Source organism: Siphateles boraxobius, unplaced genomic scaffold (genome assembly GCF_051911475.1).
Source record: "Siphateles boraxobius isolate OS27281-9 unplaced genomic scaffold, OSU_SipBor_1 25, whole genome shotgun sequence".
Classification (NCBI taxonomy): Eukaryota; Metazoa; Chordata; class Actinopteri; order Cypriniformes; family Leuciscidae; genus Siphateles; species Siphateles boraxobius.
The window spans coordinates 6,910,169-6,936,921 of NW_027508866.1; the positions used below are offsets into that span (position 1 = coordinate 6,910,169).

Here is a 26,753-nt window from a genome sequence, read left to right on the forward strand (position 1 = left end):
GATCAGAAGTTGCGTTCCCTGTAACCATAGCGACATTTGGCTGCTCGAGCGTTTCTATTGGGCTCGATATCCGACGGCACATCGACAAAACATACTACTGTCACTATCACCAATTTTCATACAAAAACGTTATATTAGTAATTTTTTAGTTTGAAGCGTTTTTGAACTTTAAAGCGCGAGATTTCCTCACAAATTCCTTTGAAACGTCGACCGCTTGAAAGCCTGGGAATGACTAAAAATGAAACTCATGAAAACTTAAATAATAATTAAGAAAAGAAATACTTTAACACAACGACTTTCCCTTTACGACTTATGCCAAAAAGGTGCATTCACTTCCTGTAAAAGAAAAAAAACAGCTGTCTGCGCCTGTCATCTGTCACTGAAAGCAAATTAAAAGTGAAACACTGCTGCCCACAATGACCTGTTTTCCCTCAATAATGGGCCTGTCTGTGAGTGAGTCCCAGGCTGTTCTTTTGAACGGGATGATCCCTCTGTGTCTGACGTCCTGGGAGAGTTCCAGGAGCAGCGGATGAATTCCGCACAAAGGCGCTGAGGCTCCAGTCAGACTGACGCCGCGGCTCTCGCTCCATCCAAACACACGCGCTGTAGCTACACCTCCAATCGGCGCGAGATTCAGCATTCGACTATTTTGCGGAACTACGCGGATTGTTATTCGACTTGTCACAAGAATAAGGTAATGAATAAAACGTGTTATATATAGCCTACCGCTTCTGATATTATTTAGAATTTATTTCAGGACTTAAAAAGTAAAAGTTTTATAAATGATTAAAAAAAATAAGGCATGACAAGTGTGCGATGTATTTTTTCCTTTTCACGTTAACTTGTTGCTTCTAACATGTTAGTCCATATCACGCGAGTCTGCGTAAACAGACATTATGCCACTTGCTGCTTAATGATGCTGCTCCAGTGATACGTTTGTGACAGTTGTGTATACCTGGAATAGTTTTTTTATATATAAATAAGTGCTTAATGTAGCATTTGAACATTCCTTAAAGCAAACAAACAAAGTGAAGTTGAGGGAAAGGATGTGTATGTGCGTTTGCGGGGGAGTTAGGTGATTAAGCCTATCTCAGCACTCAGACTGCCAGACGCCAGTTTCATAAGGACACACTGCCTTTGAGAACAGAGCAGATGTAACTTATTCACCCTCAATTGATCTGCCTGCCTGTTCCTATTTGAAACCGAGCCATGATTTCATACGCTGCTATTAGTTCTATATGTCCTCATTCATCTCATACGATTATATAATGTAGTTAGGGTTGTGTTAACACTTCTGGTATCGCATACAATAATATTTTCAGAAGCTATTATTTGAATAGACTTGGCCAAAGATGGAAGCAAGCCTCTCTAGTTTCAAATGCTCAAACGGAATAGATTTTTAGCAGATCATTTTCTGCATGGGAAAGCCTTGACAGGAAAGGGAGAGGACGAATAGGTGAGGTCCAGTGAGAAACAGAAGGACCTGTTGACTCAATACCTCAAAAATCTCTGCATGCACTGAAGCATAATGTAAAAGTTCTTGAGATCTGCACATGAATGTGTTGTGATTACGCCCTAAAAGGGTGAATCTCACAAAACATGTCAAGAATATGTTCACATCATATTTCACCCCAAAATCATAAGAAAGAAAGGAGTTTGTTTAAAGGAAATGGTGCCATTTAGCTTGACATTTATTTTGATTTGGACATTGTTTGTCATTATTTTTCATGACAATTAAGGACATTTTCTTCCTTAATTGTTATTACTGTAATGAAAAGGTAGGCTATGTTTTACCAAATGCATAAATAAAAAATAATTAATAAAGATAAAAAATAAATTGACGAATTGTAAATGATTTATGTCAGTATTTTTCAAATATTTGTTAAATATATTTTTTTATTTAATAAAAAATGTTTTTTAAATAAAATAATTATTTGTATTTATTTAATCACACACACACACACACACACACACACACACACACACACACACACACACATAAAATTGTGTGTGCACATATATATATATATATATATATATATATATACACACAAATCATTTTTGTATTTTTAAAAATCATTATTTTGAATTCTTTAAAAATTAAATAACTAAAAATATTTTTGAAAAATACTGAAAATACTGACATAAATCATTTCCAATTTATTTATTATCTTTATTATACTGTATATATGTAATTATTTATGTTTATTTTAATAAATACAAATTAAAGGCCGTTAAAAATACTTACACAAGCAATTTACAATATACAGTTTTATTAACATTAAAACTGACATTCTTCTTTGTTTCTTTCACCAGATAAAAACTGTTGACAGCCTGACGAAAACATCCCTGTCTGGGGGTTTATTTTACACCCTGCTGTAAAGTAATAAACTGAGGCTCCGGGCTTGAAGGGATATAAGACAGATCTGCCTTGCTTTTAGGAAAAAATCCAGTCCCCAGTGTCGCCCCATCCCACGATGCACTCCACCACATCCATCACTTCCCTCTTCTCCTTCACCAGTCCAGCTGTGAAAAGGCTGCTGGGCTGGAAACAAGGAGACGAGGAGGAAAAGTGGGCGGAAAAGGCCGTCGATTCCCTTGTAAAGAAGCTCAAGAAGAAGAAAGGGGCCATGGAGGAGCTGGAAAAGGCTCTGAGCTGTCCTGGCCAGCCCAGTAAATGTGTGACCATCCCTCGATCCCTGGACGGAAGGCTCCAGGTGTCCCATCGTAAAGGTCTGCCACACGTTATCTACTGCAGAGTGTGGCGCTGGCCGGATCTTCAGTCCCACCACGAGCTCAAAGCGCTGGATTGCTGCGAGTTTCCTTTCGGCTCCAAACAGAAGGATATCTGCATCAATCCATATCATTACCGCCGCGTGGAGACGCCAGGTGGAAATCAATACGCAAACCACTTTGTCTTGTTTTCCTCCATATTGATTATAGGTTTAAAAAATCTGTTAGTAATCTTCTTTCTCTTTTTTTCCCCCAAACAGTTCTACCCCCAGTCCTTGTGCCACGTCACAGTGAGTTCAACCCCCAGCACAGCTTGTTAGCGAAGTTCCGGAATGCGTCCATTCACAACGAGCCTCTAATGCCTCAGAATGCCACTTACCCAGACTCCTTCCCTGCAATGCCCTGTAGCTCGTTTTCTTCATCTCCTTCTAGCTCTTTAAACCAGTCCCCCACTGCACACAGCTTCCCAAACTCTCCCAGCAGTGGCACCGACCCTGGGAGCCCCTACCAAATCACAGGTCATTATTAGCAATGATTTCTCAAGCATTGATGATTTTGTATGTTAGCTCTCTTATAACTTCCTTGCATGAAATGTAGTGCCATTGAATTGCATACGTTCATACATCTTGGTCATTCAAAAACGTTGTTCTCATTGCACAGCAGAGACACCTCCTCCACCCTACAGTATGATGGAGACCACTCCGTCTAAGGATGTGAAACCAGAAGAGTCCTCCAACCCCAATAAACTCATTCTGTCAGCCCCTCACAGAGGTGACACGTCTAGACTTACTGTGCATTATTTATGTACTTTGAAATGTGCAGTACCAGTTAAACGTTGTGAACACCTACTCGGTTGTTGTTATTATTAACTGAAACTAATAAAAATAAGTTTTGTTAAGTGAAATAATGCTAAAATAAAATATAAATATTAGATGAAAAATGTAAACAAAAATGAGAAGTCATTAACAATGATAAATGACTAAAATTGAAATAACAAAAGCTAAATAGAAAAAAAAGACAAAATTACTAAATTAAAATGAGAACGGAAATTTCTAAATAATAAAAACTATTATAGTATATAAATAATACTAAAATAACACTGCCCATTTAATAATATTACTTTTTTAATTTGAAAGAAGTTTGAATAATCGTTCTAATTCTATGAGAATGGGAAAGTCCACATCACAGCTATAATGACACCGAAACAGAGGAACGATATCATTGGAAGCATTTTCAGAACAATGTTTTTTTTCCAGCTAATGAACCATAAAAACATTGACAGCCAATCAGAATCCACAAGACTTAAACCTCAAGATAATCCAGTTATAAATGAAAGACCTAATCATTGTTTTCATTTTAGAAATAGAAATTATCAGACTATATATACAAGATGTCAAATTGGTCACACAAGACTTAATCATGTATATATTTTTTTGAAAGTGGAAGATTTACCTTTTATGTTTTTTTTGTAAAAAGTCTTCCTTAACTATAAAGCATTTTTTATTGGAATGTCCTGCTTTAAATGGTATTAGGCAATATTCTTATTCAGAGACTACATTAATGGATCTAAGATTTTTTAGGAGAAACATTAATCTAGTCTGGTGTTTCCAAACAATGAAAGTGTTGAATAAAAATTGAATTTTTTATTATTATATTAAAATGCATCATGAATATGGTATGAGACCTGAATACTATGAGATATGATACATGATACTGTATTTGACATGGTTTTATGAATGCCCTTTTTTTCTCCAGACTTGAGGCCAGTGTGTTATGAGGAACCAGAATACTGGTGTTCAGTGGCGTATTACGAACTGAACAACAGGGTAGGTGAGACATTCCACGCCTCTTCCCGAAGCATGCTGGTGGACGGCTTCACAGATCCCTCCAACAACAAGAACCGATTCTGTCTCGGATTACTATCCAACGTCAACCGAAACTCTACCATTGAACACACTCGCAGACACATAGGCAAAGGTTTGTTTAAAGTTTTACTCTTTTTTTTTTTTGTGCTGGGCAACGATTAATCGCGATTAATCGCATCCACAATAAAAGTTTGTGTTTACATAATATATGTGTGTACTGTGTATAATTATTTTGTATATATAAATACACACATATCCATGTATATTTGTAAGAAATGTTTGCATGTATATATATTTGTACATAATTTATATTTTATAGAAAAATAAATATTTTATATATAAAATAAAAAAAAATTCTTAAATATGTAAATGCATGTGTGTGTATTTATATATACAAAATAATTATACACAGCACACACACATATTTTGTAAACACAAAGTTATATTTTGGATGCGATTAATTGCGATTAATCGTTGCCCAGCACTACTTTTTTTTGCATTCTTGTCTTTGTTGAGGGTTTCTGGATCTGAAATTGTTGCTTTGAGAAGATCAAGCTGATAATGGTCTTCCATCAGTTGATGCAATTCCAAGAGAAAGTAATAAAAAAACAAAAACACACTGTTTTTACGGTGCCAGATTGTGCTGGTCAGTCAACACTGCACTTCAGGAACCCAGCGAGAAAGATAAAGTCCACACTATCCAAATGTTGGTTTTTCTCAGGGTGCTGGATGAGCGTCACTGTGCCAGTGTTGGAAAGACATTAAGCGTTGCCATAGGTTACAGCAGTGACAGAGAAGTATGCAGACACACACACACACACACCGGGCACAGAGTCTCATCTACTTGTGTGAGAGATCCTAGATGGAAGAGCGCCAAGGACAACGACATAATCCAGATCAGGATGCTTCAGGAGAATGGCGATTATTAAAGTTCCCGCTTGGCACGTGATAAAACATGATGAATGCTGGGTTTGTGAATAATGATTTCTGTGATTTACCAAGTTCAAAGGTGGTCATATACTGTTTTATGTGTGGACTTTGCAGTAGTTCACAGTTGTGTTATAAAAGCCACTTTAGAATTGTTGTTATACTGTATGTTATTTTTGATTCTTTTTGTGGAGCTGTAAGTGTCTTTAGTCTAGAAACATGCTTCAAACCCTTTCCTCTCTTCTGTTGTAGGTGTGCACCTGTATTACGTCGGAGGGGAGGTGTACGCAGAGTGTCTGAGTGACAGCAGTATTTTCGTTCAGAGTCGGAACTGTAACTACCAGCATGGTTTCCACCCCACCACCGTCTGCAAGATCCCGAGTGGATGCAGCCTCAAGATCTTCAACAACCAGCTGTTTGCCCAGCTGCTGTCGCAGTCGGTAAATCATGGCTTTGAGGTGGTGTATGAACTCACCAAGATGTGCACCATCAGGATGAGTTTTGTCAAGGTAAAGAGGTTTATATTGAATATGTGGCATATAATGGCATATACAGTATCCCATACAGCCATATAAACCCTATTGGGCTGGTAATAAAGGTTATGTAAACGCCATTACTATTGATTCACTAGTAAGAATCAACTCATTAGAGACTTTCCTTTGGGAAACAGTCTACACTGGTTGTGCTGAATGCGTTTGATTCACTTAAAAGAACCAGGTCATAAAAGTCCTTGGTTTACACCCATAGATATATACACTAGATGTCGCCTTGGTTACGGCAGTTCATTTGCGTCAATAGAGCCGCTATCATGGAAAAGGGGAGCCCCTCCTCTTTAATGCATCAGTGTCAATGTTGGAAAAGGTCTAACGGAAATAAAATCACCATAAATCGTCATGAATGCGATTTTCTAGTTGTTTTGGTTCGTTTCAACCGTCAGACATGTATTTATAATTGAGTCCAGAGAAATTTTAAAACATTTACAAAATTTCACATTCTTGTGAAATGTAATCCCTTGCTGTCTGGTTTTTAGATTTCGTTCGTGTGAACATCCATACGCAGCACAAAAGTCCGGCATCATCCATGAATTCAGCGTTACCTAGCTACTTCCTATGACAAGACCCCTGTTCCAAGATGGCGGCGTTTTTGACGCAAGCTTAGAACCCCAAGGCGACATCTAATGTATATATCTATGGGTTTATAACGAGAATCAGTCTACACTGGTTTCGCTAGATGCATTTGATTCACTTTAAAGAACCGTCTCATAAAAGTCCTTAGATTGGGAATGAGTCTACACTGGTTTCGCTAGATGCATTTGATTCACTTTAAGGAACCGTCTCATTAAAGTCCTTAGATTGGGAATGAGTCTACACTGGTTGCGCTAGATGCGTTTGATTCACTTTAAAGAACCCTCTCATTAAAGTCCTTAGATTGGGAATGAGTCTACACTGGTTTCGCTAGATGCATTTGATTCACTTTAAAGAACCGTGTCATTAAAGTCCTTAGATTGGGAATGAGTCTACACTGGTTGCGCTAGATGCGTTTGATTCACTTTAAAGAACCGTCTCATTAAAGTCCTTAGATTGGGAATGAGTCTGCACTGGTTGCGCTAGATGCGTTTGATTCACTTTAAAGAACCGTGTCATTAAAGTCCTTAGATTGGGAGTGAGTCTACACTGGTTCCGCTAGATGCGTTTGATTGACTTTAAAGAACCGTCTCATTAAAGTCTTTAGATTGGGAATGAGTCTACACTGGTTGCGCTAGATGCGTTTGACTCACTTCAAAGAACCGTCTCATTAAAGTCCTTAGATTGGGAATGAGTCTACACTGGTTTCGCTAGATGCATTTGATTCACTTTAAAGAACCGTCTCATTAAAGTCCTTAGATTGGGAATGAGTCTACACTGGTTTCGCTAGATGCATTTGATTCACTTCAAAGAACCGTCTCATTAAAGTCCTTAGATTGGGAATGAGTCTACACTGGTTGCGCTAGATGCGTTTGACTCACTTCAAAGAACCGTCTCATTAAAGTCCTTAGATTGGGAATGAGTCTACACTGGTTGCGCTAGATGCGTTTGACTCACTTCAAAGAACCGTCTCATTAAAGTCCTTAGATTGGGAATGAGTCTACACTGGTTTCGCTAGATGCATTTGATTCACTTTAAAGAACCGTCTCATTAAAGTCCTTAGATTGGGAATGAGTCTACACTGGTTGCGCTAGATGCGTTTGATTCACTTTAAAGAACCGTCTCATTAAAGTCCTTAGATTGGGAATGAGTCTACACTGGTTGCGCTAGATGCGTTTGACTCACTTCAAAGAACCGTCTCATTAAAGTCCTTAGATTGGGAATGAGTCTACACTGGTTTCGCTAGATGCATTTGATTCACTTTAAAGAACCGTCTCATTAAAGTCCTTAGATTGGGAATGAGTCTACACTGGTTTCGCTAGATGCGTTTGACTCACTTCAAAGATCCGTCTCATTAAAGTCCTTAGATTGGGAATGAGTCTACACTGGTTTCGCTAGATGCGTTTGACTCACTTCAAAGATCCGTCTCATTAAAGTCCTTAGATTGGGAGTGAGTCTACACTGGTTCCGCTAGATGCGTTTGATTCACTTTAAAGAACCGTCTCATTAAAGTCCCTAGATTGGGAATGAGTTTACATTGGTTGCGCTAGATGCGTTTGATTCACTTTAAAGAACCATCTCATAAAAGTCCTTAGATTGGGACTGAGTCTACACTGGTTGCGCTAGATGCGTTTGACTCACTTTAAAGAACCGTCTCATTAAAGTCCCTAGATTGGGAATGAGTCTACATTGGTTGCACTAGATGCATTTGATTCACTTTAAAGAACCATCTCATAAAAGTCCTTAGATTGGGAATGAGTTTACACTCGTTGCTCTGGATGCATTTGATTCACTTTAAAGAATCGTCTCATCAAAGTCCTTAGATTGGGAATGAATTTACATTGGTTGGGCTAGATGCGTTTGACTCACTTTAAAGAACCGTCTCATTAAAGTCCCTAGATTGGGAATGAGTCTACACTGGTTGCACTAGATGCATTTGATTCACTTTAAAGAACCGTCTCATAAAAGTCCTTAGATTGGGAATGAGTTTACATTGGTTTTGCTAGATGCATTTGATTCACTTTAAAGAACCGTCTCATAAAAGTCCTTAGATTGGGAATGAGTCTACACTGGTTGCGCTGGATGCTTTTGATTCAATTAAAAGGATGGCCTCATGAGAATCATTTGTTTAGGAATCGGACTACTCTGGGTGCACTGTGTGAATTTGATTCACTTTTTTACACAACCGACACATAGGAGTCATTTGCTGTATGCTTTTGGTTCACTAACAAGAACAGACTCCGAGTAATTTGTTTGTAAATCATACTGCTTTGGTCGCGCTGTATAGTTTTGATTCAATTAAAAGTATTGAATCATTAGAGTCTTTCCTTCGGGAATCGGACTACACTGGTTGTGCTGTATGCTTTTGCTTTTGCTTCACTAAAAAGCACAGTCTTATTAGATTTATTTGTTCAGAAATTAGTCTGGTTGCGCTTTTTAATTCAGTAGTGGTGCCATGTCGATTAAGTATGCTAGTGTATAACTAACAATTTTTTAGTAGAAGTGTTTTAGTAACGTCTTTAGAAAGAATTTTAGTATCAAATGGTTCTACGTTCGAGAATTTTATATAGAATCAAATAAGTACCTGTTCTCGATACCCAAACCTAAACTCTATTCTCTTTTTCTTCAGAAAATGCAAAAATCTGCTTGATTTTATAGTTTATTCTAAATATAAATATAATAATATACAGTATTTTATATAAGACTGTTGTCAAGTTTATTACCTCCGACAACAAGGTTAAAAAGTTTCTGTTTAGGACTATCGCAAATACAGAGAGTTCACAAACGTCAATCACAAGCCAACCGCTCTCTAGGTGCTTAGCAGTTTCAAATAGAAAATCTTCTAAGTGTTGCTATGCAAATGTAATATGTAGTTATTCTAATCTTTGGCTTGCTGTTTTATGGATGTTGCTCTGCCAAAACATGCAGATCCCATAGCTCTGGAGTTCTTCGGTTACCGACTGATACGACATGCACAATATTCCCTGCTTGATTTTTGTGTATGCAAGTCATCCTCATTTATATAGCGCTTTTAACAATGTAGATTAAGCAGCTTTACAGAGATAAACATATAATTTAAGGTAACAGAGATTGGTTTGGTTTTATAGTGGCTCTTGAAAAATGTTTCTTCCAGCTAAAGTTAGTTTTGATTGATTCACTTCCGTCTAAATGATCATTTGGTATTAAATTAGGGGCCGCTAAGACGACACCGTTCTCTCTAAACAGACTTTAAACGTGAACCTGTGATAGACGCTGATGGCGTTCACATGCGCATTAAGAATTGATTCTATAGTTATGTGCGTTTGAATATATGTGCGCAGGTTCGTAATTCCTTACAAACCATGCCTAAACAAACTACTTGTCTATAAATTTTGATGCAGAATTTTTATTTTATCTTATCACTTTGGGTAGGTACGCAAACCGAAAAATTCCACAACGCAGACACATAACAAATTGTTTGTGATTATTTCTGTTAAAATACTTTATGAATGACATGCAATTGCAAATTAGTTTTTGGAGAACTAGTATGCATTTATTTTTGCAATTCCTTTTGGTGCTGCTAGTGGATCACAAATACTTGTATTATTGTAGTTTTAAAAAACATGTTTTGTGCTTAAGATGTTTTGTAAAGATGCTCAAGTATTGAGGATCAATGTCTCCTCTTCTCAGGGCTGGGGAGCCGAGTACCACCGTCAGGATGTCACCAGCACCCCCTGCTGGATAGAAATACACCTGCACGGGCCCCTGCAGTGGCTGGACAAAGTTCTGACCCAAATGGGCTCCCCACACAATCCTATTTCCTCTGTGTCCTAATGCACTACAAGACAAGGGGAATATAGTTCCCCAAAAGACTTTTATAGCAACCCAAGACACATAAAGCTCTCTCTCTCTGTCTTTTCAGTGGATGTTTATGGTACTGGCATAGAATCAGCCAGGAAATATCATGCTGTTAAATAAGCAGCTGTGTGGTTAGATAAGTGTTGCATTGTTTAAAAAAAAAAAAAACACTTTGCTATTTCACAGTATGTAGTAGCTGAGATCAATTCAGATAAAATCGCTGTATTAGGAAGCCAAAGAAATATGTTAGTAGGCAGGTATTTGTTCTGGAAATGATTTATTATTTGTGTCATATTTGTGCCTTCTATAACATTTCATGTTGTTGTTTTTTCCACTCGCGTTAGATTTCTTGTTTTTGTAATACAAAAACCTCTCTTATATTTTTGCCTGATTATTTTATGGCCCAAACACAAATATGAAATTTAAAAACAAAACATCAGAACTCAAAACATCCACCAACTTTGTATTATGCAACTAAAGTTTTAAAATTACAGGTTATCAATTTTCACAAGTTCAATAAAAACTTCCTTTGCTTATTGAAGGATTTGCTTATCCTTTGCCCCATCTTTAAAATAATAAAGCTGATCGAACAATTCTGTGTCTTTCAGCTACACTGTCAAGATGTGGCTGAAAAGGTCATACTAAATTGTAGCTTTCATTGATGACATTATGATGACATTGACAAACATTACAGATTAGATTAAGATCTCTAAAAAAAAATCTACAGCTGCCGTTTCTATTTTCTATCATTAATTTAAAAATACTAAATGACACAAATGAGGCTAGGATGGCTAGTCAAACGCATTATTGATATACAGTAGATTTAGCTGCCAATTCGTTTCATGATCTCAACGAGCTTGATGATGACAGCAGTATTAGATCGATCGGGTCCTTGTCAAACATCCCAGTTTTCAGAATGCAGTGTTGATAGTCTTCACTCCATCAAGGACGGCTGCAGGTCACACATATAGAATATTCCCCATTTAAAAATTCGGTGAAATTGTGAGCGCATTAAATCCTCAACAGGACGAGTAAAGCATCTTCAGACTTCAGAAGTTGTGCTGTGTTTGAGCTCGATTCTGTGTGGTCAGTAAACGCTGCTGCTGCTGAAGGAAGCTGATGACTTCTGGACTCCTCAGAAGAGACTGAAACCCAAAAACAACATGCATTACATTTACATTTATTCATTTAGCAGACGCTTTTATCCAAAGCAACTTACAAATGAGAACAATAGAAGCAGTTAAACTAACAGTAGGTCAACAATATGTAAGTGCTATGACCCCTCTCAGTTTAATCTAACGCAGTCCCTTTTTCCCCTTTTTTTAAACATAAAAAACATAACATCAGCTAATGCTATGTCACTTTGCTAAGAAAGGATATTCAGTTATTATAAATATAAATGACGTCACATAAAATATCCATATATATGCAGAATAATTGATATACAAATCAGTCAATTAAAAGTAAATAAAATTGGAAGCTAGGAGGAAAAGTGCAAATGAAACTTCACAGTATATATATATATACACACACATACAGATATATAATATATATAAATACAATATACACACACATTATGTAAACAAAACTTTTGTTAGATTCGATTTGACTACATATATATAAATATAATAATATATACATACACATTATGTAAACAAAAACTTTTGTTAGATTCAAATTGAATCTAACAAAAGTTTGTATATATATATATATATATATATATATTTATTTATATATCAGTCCTGTCAAATTGAGTCTAACAAAAGTTTTATATATATATATATATATAGCCTATATATATAGCCTATATTTAAGCAACTGGCTGTCTTTACCCGTGTTTGCTATATGTATCTATCAGTTCTGTCAAATTGAGTCTAACAAAAGTTTTATATATATATATATATATATATATATATATATATATATATATATATATATATATATAGCCTATATATATATAGCCTATATTTAAGCAACTGGCTGTCTTTACCCGTGTTTGCTATATGTATTCGCTATAACAACCGCCTCGATCTACATTATCCCGCTTATTACATGGCTACCTACCAAATAAATCAATAATTTGACACAAATTATTGATTTAAAAAGGGGTTTATTTAAAAACGATTGTATTGAAGAAATAACAGACCACATTCTACATTAGAATTCAACCAAGCCATGTAATATATATATATATATACATCATTTTTTTGTATTGCACATAATTTAACATTCAGCCTTTTGATTTTGACACCTGTTTTTTACATGCCTACATGAATTATGCATTATCTACTCTAATACCCACACACCTCTGCACCCACTGCATTAAGTTACCAGGGGGTGTACGAGTAAAAATCCTCTAGCTCAATAAAGTGTTTTAATGCACTCACCAGTCTCTTCTGGTTCAGCACCTGCTCAATGAGGGAGGGTCTGGCCGGTCTGTCTCCTATGGTACCCAGCCGTTGCTTAGTAACGGACACAGGCCTCTCCTCCGTCCCCTCCTACACATCACGAAAGACAAAACAGTTAGAAAGTAAGCCTATAGGCTAAAGTTGGGAGCTTAAACTGAGACTGTTGTTTGCCCAAACGTTTCTTACGTCTAGTTTTCCAGTCGACATGGCCTGGTCGCTTTTCTTCTTCTTATACTTGTCCTTGTACATTTTATTCCTGTGTTTTTTGCACATCCAGGGTTTCCTGGCTTTGGCCACCTGAGTCGTGGTCTCCGTGCAGCCGTCATAGATGCAGGTCTTGGACACGTTCTCGCTCTCTCCGGACGTCTCGTCGTCGTTGAGCTCGTCGTCTCTCGCCTCCGGCACGTCGCTCTCGTCGCCCGGGTCTTCCGCGTCGTACGGGAAGTTCTCCTGGTCGGACGGGGTGGTGGTGCTGCTCTCCGCGGGTGCGGGGGTTTGGCTGTCTTTACCCGTGTTTGCTAAACTAATATGAACGCTGTCGTTCATGGTGTCTTTCCTAGAGTCTCACCTGTCATTCAACACCATACGGACCAGACTTGGCACAGAATAGTCTATTTTAGTTTAAAACGGATTTGATCTGTCTGTCATTAAAATACCGCATTGTAAATTGAAGTAACCCAATAAATACAATCTACCTGCATAAAAACGGAGGAAAGGAATATGAGCTTTAAAGGAGGTCACAACAAAAACAAAACAGTCATGGCCGCTGCAGAGCAGACTCGCCTGTGTGTGTGTGTGTGTGTGTTTGAATCAAATGGACGTTTCGCCCTCTACCGGCACCAAACTGCGATGCAGATTCACAGACACTCCCAATACACTTGCCCTAAACTACATTTTCATATGTAGGCGACACTTAAAAATATGAATGTCATTGCGTTAGATAACAATATATTAAACTAAATTGCAGACGATAGCGCAAAAATCCAACATGGTTTACTCCGCTTATGGAGAGCATTCTGACAATCTGTACTGTCCCCAACAAATACCAGAATACATCTCAAGTTCATGTACTGTTCATCCAACATGTTACAGGCATGCTAAAGAAACCAGTAAGGAACCATCTAACCCAGCACAACTGCTGAGATCTCTAAAGCGTTGGGATCTCAGCTCTAGTTTCTTTCCAACAGCTGTCAGACAGCTTAGTAAACATTCCTAGAATTACCATATCACTCCTCAGGACCACTTTATGATTTCTCCTTATTTATCTGCGTTGGATCTCAGTTTGGGTGTTGTATTGTATTGCAGATTGAATGTTTTATAATGTATGCATCATCCATTGCAATTGTTTTATTGTGTTTTACGTGAAAGCCCCTTTATGTAACAATGTAACAATTATGACTTGACTGTCAGTTTCGACATTAGCTCATGATTACAACTTAGTTTGTCATAATTTCGACTTTTTATTTTATAATTATGACAGTATCTTATCATTTTTACTTTTATGTCATAATTATGAATTTACCAAAGCATGATTTGTTTTCTTCTTAAGGTTTAAGGTATTTCACTGTCATTATGTACATGTTGACACATGAGAACTAAATATGTACTCAAGACCAGCAGTGTAATTAAAAAATAAAAATATATAGGGCTAAATGATATACATACAATAAGTTAAAAATAGTTTAATAGACTCAATTTAGAAATAACTTAGTAAACTAAAAATACCTGAAAAATAAAACCTATATAATAAATAACTAAGCAGCAAGTTTTTAGCAAGTTTTTAAAAGCAGTGCATCAAATTCACATATAAACCAGAGCATCATTATGACGAGGCACAATGAATAAGAGGTATAAAGGAGAAGGAGAGATCAGTCACTAAGGCAGGGATTTCATGAGTCTATAGTAAATGCAAATAGTGTTCTTGTGTGGCAGACATGGGGTTTCATAGTTTTATTCTGTTCTGTTTTGTTCTAAAAAAGCCAATATAACAATAAATATTTTGTTTTTAAAAAATTAAGTCAGTATTTGGACATCTTCTGGTTATCAAACATTAGCAGACCCTGTCCATAGTGTGTGAACTCGAGTGAAACTGGCTTCATAAAAATCACTATAAGAGCTTAAGTTGGTTAAAAGTGCATGCAAAAGTGAAGAGCTATATTTTCTATTTTAAAAATGGACAGCATCATTTTTATTATGCTAATATAATAATATAAATTATATTTTTATCACACGTTTTTAATGCATTTTTACTAATGATTTTTCTGTTCTGTAACTTTTTTGCATGGTGAATGAAAGACATGTTTCTTATGCATATTTTATGAGCAAATCAGATTTTATTCAAGCCATTCAGATGACATGTTGTATTCTATATATTATAAAGGACATAATACTTATGTAAATGTGAGTGTAATCATATTGTCAAATATATATATTTTGAAAATACGAGAGACGGTATGGCAGCTTTTCTATTTACAGTACTATTGACAGAATTATTTAATGTAAAACCTCAACTTAATAATGAAATTGATAATGCAATAATAATGATACATATTTAATGATACATCAAAATGACCTCTAAGATATCTCTAAATGTGTAGTTTATCAGTACATTCAGACGCGTGTGATGCTTCTGTCTCTCTCTGCTGTCAGGACAGCGAGGACACCGTTGATCTCTGTGAGGAAACACTGCAGATCTCCATGTTAGTGAAGGAGCTCCCGGCCTCACTGCTGCATTCTGGGTATGAAGAACTAGAGGATATGATGTTTTTCAGCCTGTGGAGAGCAATGATCAACAGGGTGAGCAGGAAAAGCAGCAAGCTGAGGAAGATGGAGACATAGATATAAACATTGGCAGTTCGTCCATATGAAGCAGCGGCCGCGCCGGTAGAAACAGATGTAGGACTGAACCTCAGGAAACTCTCGCTGTTTACTCCCGTACCATTCATCTCCTCCACCGACCCATCCATCCCAGACATATCTGAAGGATTCGGGAATCTGTTGGGAAGATAGGATAGATCAATTATTATTAGTCTTATTATTGCTGACTTAGTTTGCTATTTTGTAATTGAAATTATTACTATTATTATTTAGCCTATATTCACTTAAACCTCAGGGGTTAGGATTGTGTGAACATACGATCATACAGAAGATATTTGAAAGTATTACTGGACACATTAATGTTCTTCCATTCCCACTAATTGTAATCATAATAGTTAATAGGTAATTGTAATTAATACATTTTTTTAATCATTATATTATACTATGTTACAATATTAAAATATATTATAATATAATATATACATATAATTTGTTTATTATTTAATAATTAATTTGAATTTTAAATAATATTTATAATTAAATAATATATTAGACTATATAAAATAATATACAATTTATTTTATATCTATATCAGGATTAGGACTTATTGCCAAGTTGTGTGAATATATGATTGGGATCTTAGATTAGATATTTGAAAATATTCCTGGACATTTTAATTTTCCATTCATTGATAGGTCGAGCTTTAATATGTTTATTACATTTATGAAATATTTAATAAATTATAAATGAGAACAAACAACAATTTATTAAATATTGAAATTTATTTATAAAATTACTTTATTATGATAACATTATATTATAATATAATATCTAAATTATTTTACTATATAATATAATAATTAGTGCTGTCAAATTGATTAATTGCGATTAGTCACATCTAACATAAAAGTTTGTATATATGTGTGTGTGTATGCATTTACACACATATTATATATTTTATGTGTGATTTTATTAATTACAAATAATTCATTTGACGGCACTAATAATAATATAATTTTAATAAATACTGAACATATATTATAATACGTTTTTGAGAAGTCAAACTATTTTTTTTAGATATCTTTAGTGCATAATCTGTTGTCTTACACTTCCTTTTATTCATCTAACAGGCCAGTCATACTTAATGAGTTCACTGACTATGTCCTTTTCTGACCTCTGTCTTTGATTAATGTTGCATTTTTACTGTTCAGAAAAAACAACAACAACCAGAACACTTAAATACTTCAGATTGAATGTGAAGAGGATGATAATCACATTTAATTATGCTTTTTGTATCCAGGCAACCTGCATATCAGTGGGCTCATAAGCTGGTGCAGCTTGTTGTTAGGCCATCGCCGGTCCATTAGGACTTTGGGGTTGGTCACAGCGGCGCAGTGCTGACCACAGAAGGTCAGTCTGTTGTTTACACAGCCTTCATACTCACACCTCATGAATAATAGATTGAGAGGTGCCTGAGCAGGAAAATGTCACAGAGTTTCCGAATTTAAAGAGAACAACGTGCCAAATCATTTGTTTGACAGGCTGTCGGTATCAACAGTGGTGTTTTACAAAGCTGGTTTATTTGTGGTCTACAGTACATTCTGAATCTGATCTATAATTGGAAGCTTACCAACAAACATTCAGCATTGAGCATACAAGTCTTTCATATTATAAGCTCATATGACAGACAGCGTTACATGATTCACATTTAGTTCTTCCCCTGAGACGAGCACAATTTAGTGGAGGTCACGTCAGCTGTGCGAGAATCCTATTCATATCAATTCATAAGAGAGCATGTGTGCATTAGTGTGTAAATGAGCTGCAAATGAGCTGTCACCATCTGATTTCAAGACACTATGTGACTTTTTATTATGTGTTTTTTCACATTCATAGTTCTTAATCATTGGATGATTCAAGAATATGCATTCTTTTTTGATCAACACTTGAATGTGGGTAAGTTTCATTCAAAAAAGCTTAACATAAAGCTGAGAAAATCAAGTTTTTGTTTAAGACTACTAGTCCAGTCATTTTAAGCCAAAATGGGGGTCAACCTAGAACAAACTGCAACAGAAGCAAGCTCAACTGATTTTGTATCCTCAATATGTCCCGAGTAAAAAAAAAAAAGCCCAGAAGAATCCCATTAGGGCAAAGTTTCGAAAAAGCCCTAAATATAGCCTATTCACATGCACGACAATTCATTCTTTTTCTCACGTGAATAAGATAAAAAGGTTAACCTTTAGATATCATCATGAAAATTACTGAGTTGATTACTTACGTCAAGACAAACAAAAAATGTATTACAAGTTTTTTTTAATTGTTTGTTAACATGGGCAAACGGTGCATAATCTAATTACATATGTGCTAATTTGCATAAATACCACAACAGATCTAAACATTGGGTATACGCTTATTTCACTTATTCCTTTATTTTCAAATCGAAAGCGAGGCTCCGGTGGGAAGAACCCCGGAAGTAAAGATAAACAACAACAATGCCTTGGACTACCAACCTGAAGCTGCTGCCGCCATTTACACTATTGGATGTTAATATCCAATATAGGATGTGTATATAGTCCTTTCCTGCTTCTTTTTTTACCTTCTGAATTATATATATATAAAAAAAAAAATTATAAATTAATTTCACTGTATATAGTCTAAAGTATGAAAGACATGTATGTACAGTTTTAGAATAACTCATTTCTACATTAAACACAACAATACACCATCGCATTCGTGATCTCCTGTGATTAAAGGCGACGCTTCCGGTTTTCTTCCCACCGGAGCCTCGCTTTCGATTTCAAAATAACGGCTGCGTGAAATAAGCGTATAGCCAGGGGAAAATGTCTTGTAGAATCTTGTATGCCTTAAGACTGGCGGGCTGCCACGTGCTTGTCCATTCAGACAACATGTCAGCGGTTTTCAATCTGAACCACCAGTGGGACACAAAGTCGGAAGGCTTGTTGCGGCTCACTCACACTGTCCTCATCTGCTCACTTCCACGGTTTGCATCACAAAGGGCTTCTTATCTGCCAGAGGAAGTCAATCAGGCTGCTGATACTCAAGGAATTGGATTGATCAGGGTGAGTGGAGGCTCCACCCGAATGTATTAAGTAGATCTCTTTGCATTAGAAAACACAACTCACTGCCCATTGTCCATTGGGGTAGGACGCACTGTCACAAACCTGGTCAGATTGTCTTCTGTATGCTTTTCCTCCGTTATGGGGGACACTTCACAGGATTGCTCAGGACAGACACAGGGTACTTCTATCTAAGCAGAGGCTGTCATAATGGGTTGTTGAGGTTATTGCTTTGACCTATAATAAGGCTTAAACGAGTCGTCATCAATTCCATTCTCACTTCCTGTTATATACCTACATAACAGTGTAACACATTTGCATAATGCCAGCCTATGGTCTTCATTAGCTGCCATTGAACAACATCTCCTTTGATTCTCCCTAAACCACTGTAGTTGTCTCTTAGACTGGAAGAGTTTCATCAAGAAGACTTTTTTCCGCGCTGCAAATCTACTTTGCGTGCACTTCCAAAGGATGAGGACTTGCTCTGGAATTGATATGGAAACACAGATGCCATCGTTCATATCACTGTGTATCGAGCGCTGAGGAAGCCTCCGAAGCTGAAATTCAAATTTTTCCATTTTCGACACGCACTGTAAGCGATATACCAATGACTGTGCCATCTGACCAGTCGGAAAGGGGGGATTACAGAGACAGAATCTTCAAACACACTGTTTTCATTCTCTTTGAGAAATTAGGTGATGTGCACTGTATATTATGAGAAAATGAAAGGGATCTTGGATTCATGTAAACCTATTGTAGGAGACCTCCAAAACAAAATTAGGAACCTTTAAAATAGCATAATTTTAATGCATAACTTTAATGCATTTGACGAAATGAGACCTTATTGTAAAGTGTTACCATATTCATTTTAAGAGTTGCAATTTTGCAAATCACTGTGACATTTTTTCACGGTGTTCAGAATTTGTTTTTGAGAATCCTTAAAAATTGTACACATATGCTAGACAAAACAAGTGAAGTATTTTTAGGCTGCGGCTCAGCTCACAACACTAAAACTTGCTATTTGTTTTGTCCGCTGGCATATTCAGTCCCCAGCTTCATTGTGTGGGACGACAGTCGTCTGAGCCACAGCAAGCTCTGAGAGCCTGTGGTTAGAGTCTCATAAAGAGTCATGATTTATGACCACTTCCTTTTTTCTGAGTTGTGAGATGAATTCGTCTGCTGAAGCAAACGCTAGAAGACATGCAGCAACAAAGGGGAATCACACTTATTTTCCTGGACGTTGTCTCAGTGAACTTTAACATTCATCTCACCAGCTTTTCAATTTATGAGTGAGATGCGAATCCCTGCGGCAATATAAATCATTCAATCCCTCTTGTGGTTTGCGTGCAATTTCAGGAGAAGTTCAGCGGGTCATTTCAGTGCGCGGCTCTAATCTCTGTTTATGGATTTCTGTTTAGGGAAGCTTGTGGAAGGAGAATTTGGCTATTAAGAAAACGACTCAAAACATAAAGCACTACAGAGGATGTCGATGAATGAGGGGAACGGGGGATGATGAAATACAGAGGGATTTAGAAAAAGACATTTGCACTGACTGGAATGGCTGACGACTATCCATTTTGACTTACCACAGGCAGATTTATCTCTTTAAATCACTTACTATACGATTACATAAGATAATTTCAATTAAGCACATTTTAAGGACACATTTAAGTCAGTTTGAATATTAAATAGGCCTACTCCATGGCATCCCAGAGTTTTTTTGACATTCAAATTGAAAATAACTTCAACATCTTTTTTCTAAGTAATGAACATTGACAAGGAGAAATTCTGACCTTTCTGATGCAAAAAAAGAGTCGTCGGCACTAAATCACAGAGCTGGCCGTCACGCTCATCTCGTTGTCCCGGAGTGAACTCCTTACTGGATTCCTTAAGCTATAGCACACGCTGAAATAGATGGTAATTGTACTGAGAGTGAGAGGAAGAGCGTATCTGAATGAGCTCGGTGGGCTGATTCTCAACAGTGGGCTGGATATCGACTGTCCAGCTGTTGTACTCTGAATCCCCCTCCCACTCCGTTTCATTCCTATCATCTCTCTCCCTTTCTTGTCCCCCTCTCATCTCATTGACGTCTTCTCGGTTTCTTTAGCAGCTGATTTATGTTTCAATTAAAGACGAAAAATGTCTCGCTTAACTCATAAAAGATGGTACGATCGTTCTCGCTTTAATTGCTGTAATTGGGATTTGATTATCTCAGTGATATTACTCAGCTCAGCAGCTTAGACTAGATGACAGGCTTCTGTCTTGTCTTCTCCCATGGTGCCGTGCTCAGTCAATCATATCAGAAAAAGCTAATCACCGCTCTCATCAGCATCATGAGCCGAGAGGCCTCTTGTTGACGTCTTTGTGGCGTTACTCTCAGATGTAATGAACACTCAATGAGACCTTAAGCCAGGCGATATCATGCTCATATATTGTATGAAAGGGCTGTTCTGCTTTATGAATTAAGCATGAGGGGTTTTGTTGAATTGATAAATGATAAAAATAAAGGTTCTAAAAATGGCTTTTAACACTATGTCATAGAAGAATGTAACAAGGACACTAGAAAATAAAATGTTATCATTCATTGTACAGTCTTACACATTTTAAAAAATCTAAACGAACTTGTTTTGTCTTTGTTACAGTATCTCCTCAGTAACTGAATTTGTGACGTGTCGGTCTGTCTGTCTACAGAGAGTCTGGCGCAGGCTGGCATTAGGATGGAGCTGTGGATGCAAGCGGTGGGGCAGAGCTATGCATGTCAATAGGACAGAGGCGTTATGCCTCCTGGGAAGGTCTTATCTCTTCTGCTCTGTGCACTAAAGACACGCAACACAGATTATGGATCGCGCAAAGCAAAGCATGACTCTCTGGCGCAGCTTGCTTTTGCTATCATTTTGTGAATCATTAATGGGAATTCTGTTAAGGTAATAATAAAAGCTTGTGTTCTTAAGGCTCAGTGATCGTCATTGATTCATCTTGAACTAGTAGAAAACTCTCTATTCCTCTTAAAGGGACAGTCCCCCCTAAAAAAAGAAAAATCTGTCATCATTTACTCACTCTTATTTTATTCAAAACCTTTCGTTCAACTGTTTTTGTCAAGTCAAGTCAATCTTTGTTTGTATAGCGCTATATTGTTTCAAAGCAGCTTCACCATGATAAACAGGAAAATAACGATCCTTGATCCTTCATCAAAAGTAAGACAATTTCAAATTCTGCTTTAAAGCATCTCAAAATAGACAATAGTGTCATTATTCAACTCAAGTCAATTGATTGAGTTAAGTATTGATTAAGTTAAGTTCAATAACTGTTTAAAATTCATCAATAATGAAATGAGCTCTACACAAGACAATAGTGTCGTTATTTAATTTGAATCAATGCTGATTCAATTTAGTTAAATATCAGTGCTGATGTTTCAAAATTCATCAATTATAAAAACAAAGTCGAATCGGCTATAAAGCAGCTCTGCAGGAAACAGTGGTCTCATTCTCCAGCTCAATTCAGTTCAAGTTTGTTCTCATCCAATTATTTTTGCCCATGCAAAGAAGCTCAATGGGGTCGAATACATTGATCCTCAATGACTTTCACAGTGCACTGTAGGAACACTGAATGAAATTTGTCAGCATTTTAGGTTTAATGGATTGTACTTACATTTACAGCATATTTCATTAACTGATATAATGTTAATATACCAACCTACTGAAATTTTAAATCTGTTTTGTACCTTTATAATACACTGACAAACACCATAAAACAGAGGTGTTATGAGAAAGCCACATGTAAAATCAAAACTCATCACAAGTAGCTTTTCCACAAGCTAAGGAGATCAAAACTAAGATATAGTAAATACACACAGTGTCATGCACACAAATACAAAACACCATAATGGTAAAATGCATGTCATAAAAATAATGCAATAAACATTCATTTAAAAATATAAGATGCAACATAAAACCCTAATGTACAAAAATAAAAAGTTATCGAGCATCACACAGATAATTCTGGGAATGTCAATGTACGTTTTTCACCGCAAATTATAAGACCTGTTCTTTTGAAATGTCCTGTTAAATTTATATTATAGTTTTTCACAGTATATAGTAAAGGAACTTACCTAAGTAACAGGCAGCATTTTTACAGCCTTTTACCATTAAAATATGATAATTTTTTACAGTGTAAGGAAAAAACATTATCCATTTCTTTTAAACTTCTTTTATGTTCAACAGAAGAGAGAAAGTCATACAATTTGAGGGTTTAGAACAACATGAGGGTGAGTAAATGATGACAGAATGTTCATTTTTGGCTTTTTAACATTCATCTGAGTATTCGCTCTCCTCGTGAGATGTGCAAGGACGGGAGTTGAGGGTAATATCTGCCTCTGGATATATATTGGCAGCGTTCCACTGCAGTTTAGATGCCCACTGGGGATACCCTTCCTGAGTCCTGCTGTGGTGCCTGTCTTGTGGGTCTTTATAATTGCTCCAGCTAATGCCAGCGCTGAGGCACATGAGTGAATGCTGTTGGATTTTGATAAGAACAGTGCCTTGGCTGATTTTTCCTCTAATCCATAAAACTGTAAAAATCGGAGAATGTTTGTTATTCCCCTGATACAAGCGATTCAGCCCAGCTTTGGTGCTTCTGTTCCCATTGCACACAAAATAGTTGAAGCGTTTTTGATTAGACTGTGTGCTAACTTCAGGAGGAAAGGGTCGAATTGATAATGAATCATCCTCTCACCCCCGGTCTGCTCTACTGGTTTTGACAAGAATGGCATGTTTGAAGAACCTTTGTGGCAAACAACGGCAATGTGTCAATCAGGATTATCCCGTGGAATACTCTAGGCACTATGGGGAGGTTTACACAGTGGAGCATGTCAGAGGAACGCTCTGTGGAGATGGCGCTCTCTCTTTCTATTTCCCGTTTTCTCCCAACTGAGATGATGCTCTTTGCATAGTAATCCAAGTCTCAGAGGTCTCTGTGTTGCTCAGACAGTATCACCTTTGAGTGGACTAACTTCCACCCTGTCATACAGGCACATACATGCTAAGGTCATTTACATTCATAGACAGATATGGATAAAAACGAACTAAAAAAGCACTAATTATAAGTTCAAATTGAATTGAATTAAAAACTTAATTTAAGTGACTTAAATGGGTCTTTTTATTTGAGAAGTTGTAGAGTTATAAAACATTCAATAGAGAAATGTATCATTTTCGACATTTATTAACTAAGATTTTAAAATCAAAAGACTAAAAATAGCAGTAATTCTATGTTCCTATTTAATTTGATTTATTTTACACACAAATACTGTATGTTCAGGAATAGACATTTATGGATATATAGTGGCAACAAAAGTTCTGCCCGAAATAGTTTTTTAATGACCCCACAAGTTCGATTTAAATCATCAAGATTTTAGAAAAAGAATTTATGTTTTTAAATATTTTAAATATATAAATATGAGGGAAGAATAAAACACTAAACTTGGTTAAGGTATTTATCTGACAAAATTATTTGGCAAAAAAGGCAAACTACAGCTACAGGTTTTAAATGAAAAAAATGCATAGATGAGCTCAAGCATACACTAACAACAACATCATATTTTGTTGGTTCTCTCTTGTTTTTGCATGTGTTCATAATTTCTTTGTATGACAGCCTTGCCAAAAATTATGTCCGCACAATTTGGCATGTTTCATTGCCTTATCACAAATAAGCACAACGAATATGACAAAATCTTTAACAAATGTTGAATTTTTTAAATAAAGGATGAAGGCTGGACATCACTTTTGGCCACTACTGTGTTTAAAAAACTAAAAATAGCAATTGTAAAATCAGATTTAATTCAATATAAAAACTAAATTAACATTAATTAAGAGTAATATTCAGAGAAAAACATTTTTTATGAGGTTTTGGAAAGAAAGAAGGGAGGATGCTTGACAGATGTCTTGAGGAAAAACATTACACAACCTGGAAGCCACAACACTAAAAGACCTAAAAATAGTAATTCCTCCTAGAGGTTGTATAGATCTATTAAAAAATGCTTATTTAATCAATTATTTGTTTCTTTACACAACATTTGTGCAGACAACTTTAACCAAAGCATTTGAGCTACAAGAATATGTTCATCTCCATTATATCTGCCTGCAGACTTTTGGCCCCATACAGGAAAATTTGGTCTTATAGCTGTGAACTGGCATCAACATTTCACAGCATATATACGAGAACTGGAAATGTATCGCTATAACTCAGCAGTCGGTGGGCTGTCAGATGCAATACATCAACATAATAGAATGGCAGGGATCCAATTCAATCTGCCTTACAGCATGCAGAAGAACACTTCTGAAATTTACAGTCAAACTTCAGAAAATGTCCATATAGAGGTTATCAAATGAATCACTTCTTTGGCTGATTCCTTTCACAAACGCTGATTTTTGGCTAACACACGCCAGAACCCCAAGTTACACGTCAGTACCGTGAGTGTTCATGGGCTACTGCATTCTCTGAATATTTTAGTGTTGATGTCATGTGTTTACTTGATTGGGAAAAGAATCTTTCTGAAGTTTATATTCTCCTGAACTATAAGCACAAACCTAATCTCCAGCTCTGGGTTTGCTGTTTGTTTATACGCACATCACCTTATTTGAATCTCAGCATCTCTTCTCTAACACAGTTTACCCTGGGTGTCAGAACTCTGTTATTGTTGAAATTTCTCTCTCTGCAAGACAAAGACAAAACAACAGCGCCAGGCATGGTAAGGAAGAATTCATCAGTTCCAGACAGAGCCTGTTAGCCATGTCGAGAGAGGAATAGTTCATCTTATTCTATATAGGTCACAAATGACTGTAGACATTCAACCTGTTACTACTTTATATATTTTCACTTGAAACGCAGAGTAAGCCGTTCTCCTCAGAGATAAAGGTTTACATTTGCAATAAATTTTCTGCTTGTGTTTGTTCTCAGTACAGGTTCGGTGGGTTTTGAATGCTTCTTTTCATGTGATCTTGTAGTGAGATATTTGTGCTTGAGATATTGAATTGAGCCCTGCTGTACTTTATTGTAATGAGTTTTTAATTGGATTTCTGGAGGCTTTGTATAGTTACACCTGCAGAGACTCGCATTTCTCAAAAGGTCTCTGGTCAAGGCCCATGCAGTGAATTGTTCAGTCTTACATCACATATTCAGAGCGATCTTCGCAGGAGTCGGACTTAAGAGAGAGCCCACGCTGGTGTAAACATCCCCAATAGTGAGAAAAGTGAAGCACATCTACAGCATTTCTCAGCTTTGAATCTTGGTTGTTAAGAAATATCAAGCAGTGACAGTGTCCTGCAGTGAGAAATGCTGCTATACTTCCTAACACACACACACACACACACACACACACACACACACACACACACACACACACACACACACACACACACACACACACACACACACACACACACACACACACACACACACACTGTATATATATATTATAGCTATTATAAAAGATATATATATATATATATATATAACACATATATATTTACAAAATTTTATGTTAGATATATTATATGATATTCGATATTATAGCTATTATAAAAATATATATATAACATATATATTTACAAACTTTTATGTTAGATATGATTAATCGATTTGACAACTTTTTATATATATAGAACACACACACACACACACACACACACACACACACACACACACACACACACACACACACACACACACACACACACACACACACACACACACACATACACACAGACACACACACAATATATATATATATATATATATATATATATATTTACAAGCTTTTATGATGGGTGTGATTAATCACGATTAATCAATTTGCCATAAATAGTTATAGATGTGATTAATAACGATTAATTGATTTGACAGTTATATATAGGCTAGTGAGCAAAAAACTTACAGCACATTCAATATACACCTTGCGTTATGTATAAATTAATG

General features: G+C 36.4%; 3 protein-coding genes across 4 annotated transcripts; 1 reads left to right on the forward strand and 2 right to left on the reverse strand.

Annotated features, from left to right (window-relative positions):
• The first annotated feature begins 375 nt into the window (after positions 1-375).
• smad9 (SMAD family member 9) lies at positions 376-11,027 on the forward strand. 2 transcript variants are annotated; one of them, XM_077242235.1, is made up of 7 exons: positions 376-694; positions 2,317-2,889; positions 2,994-3,251; positions 3,394-3,504; positions 4,489-4,710; positions 5,778-6,034; positions 10,319-11,027. In XM_077242235.1, exons 2-7 carry the CDS (start codon positions 2,478-2,480, stop codon positions 10,460-10,462), a joined length of 1,404 nt encoding a protein of 467 aa, XP_077098350.1. In that variant the 5' UTR covers positions 376-694; positions 2,317-2,477; the 3' UTR covers positions 10,463-11,027. The 2 variants fall into 2 exon arrangements, with proteins under 2 accessions (XP_077098350.1, XP_077098351.1); XM_077242236.1 differs by having other exon boundaries at positions 399-694; positions 3,397-3,504.
• On the reverse strand, positions 10,747-13,709 carry rfxap (regulatory factor X-associated protein). The gene is made up of 3 exons (XM_077242239.1): positions 13,081-13,709; positions 12,874-12,984; positions 10,747-11,631 (listed from the first exon to the last, which is right to left on the reverse strand). The coding sequence occupies exons 1-3, from the start codon at positions 13,438-13,440 to the stop codon at positions 11,536-11,538; spliced, it is 567 nt and encodes a 188-aa protein (XP_077098354.1). The 5' UTR covers positions 13,441-13,709; the 3' UTR covers positions 10,747-11,535.
• A 1,689-nt stretch (positions 13,710-15,398) lies between these two features.
• sertm1 (serine rich and transmembrane domain containing 1) lies at positions 15,399-15,869 on the reverse strand. The gene has a single exon (XM_077241986.1). It carries the CDS (start codon positions 15,867-15,869, stop codon positions 15,540-15,542), a length of 330 nt encoding a protein of 109 aa, XP_077098101.1. The 3' UTR covers positions 15,399-15,539.
• Positions 15,870-26,753: the final 10,884 nt, after the last annotated feature.

Bases quoted from the DNA above. Each gene is read 5' to 3' on its own strand.
- sertm1 (XM_077241986.1), bottom strand. From the start codon at position 15,869: ATGTCTGGGATGGATGGGTCGGTGGAGGAGATGAATGGTACGGGAGTA.
- rfxap (XM_077242239.1), bottom strand. From the start codon at position 13,440: ATGAACGACAGCGTTCATATTAGTTTAGCAAACACGGGTAAAGACAGC. The intron at 12,985-13,080 runs GTAAGAAACGTT...CGTGATGTGTAG, and splicing joins TGTCGACTGGAAAACTAGAC to GAGGGGACGGAGGAGAGGCC. The intron at 11,632-12,873 runs GTGAGTGCATTA...TTTGGGTTTCAG, and splicing joins TGCTGAACCAGAAGAGACTG to TCTCTTCTGAGGAGTCCAGA.
- smad9 (XM_077242235.1), top strand. From the start codon at position 2,478: ATGCACTCCACCACATCCATCACTTCCCTCTTCTCCTTCACCAGTCCA. The intron at 2,890-2,993 runs GTGGAAATCAAT...TCCCCCAAACAG, and splicing joins CCGCCGCGTGGAGACGCCAG to TTCTACCCCCAGTCCTTGTG. The intron at 3,252-3,393 runs GTCATTATTAGC...CTCATTGCACAG, and splicing joins GAGCCCCTACCAAATCACAG to CAGAGACACCTCCTCCACCC.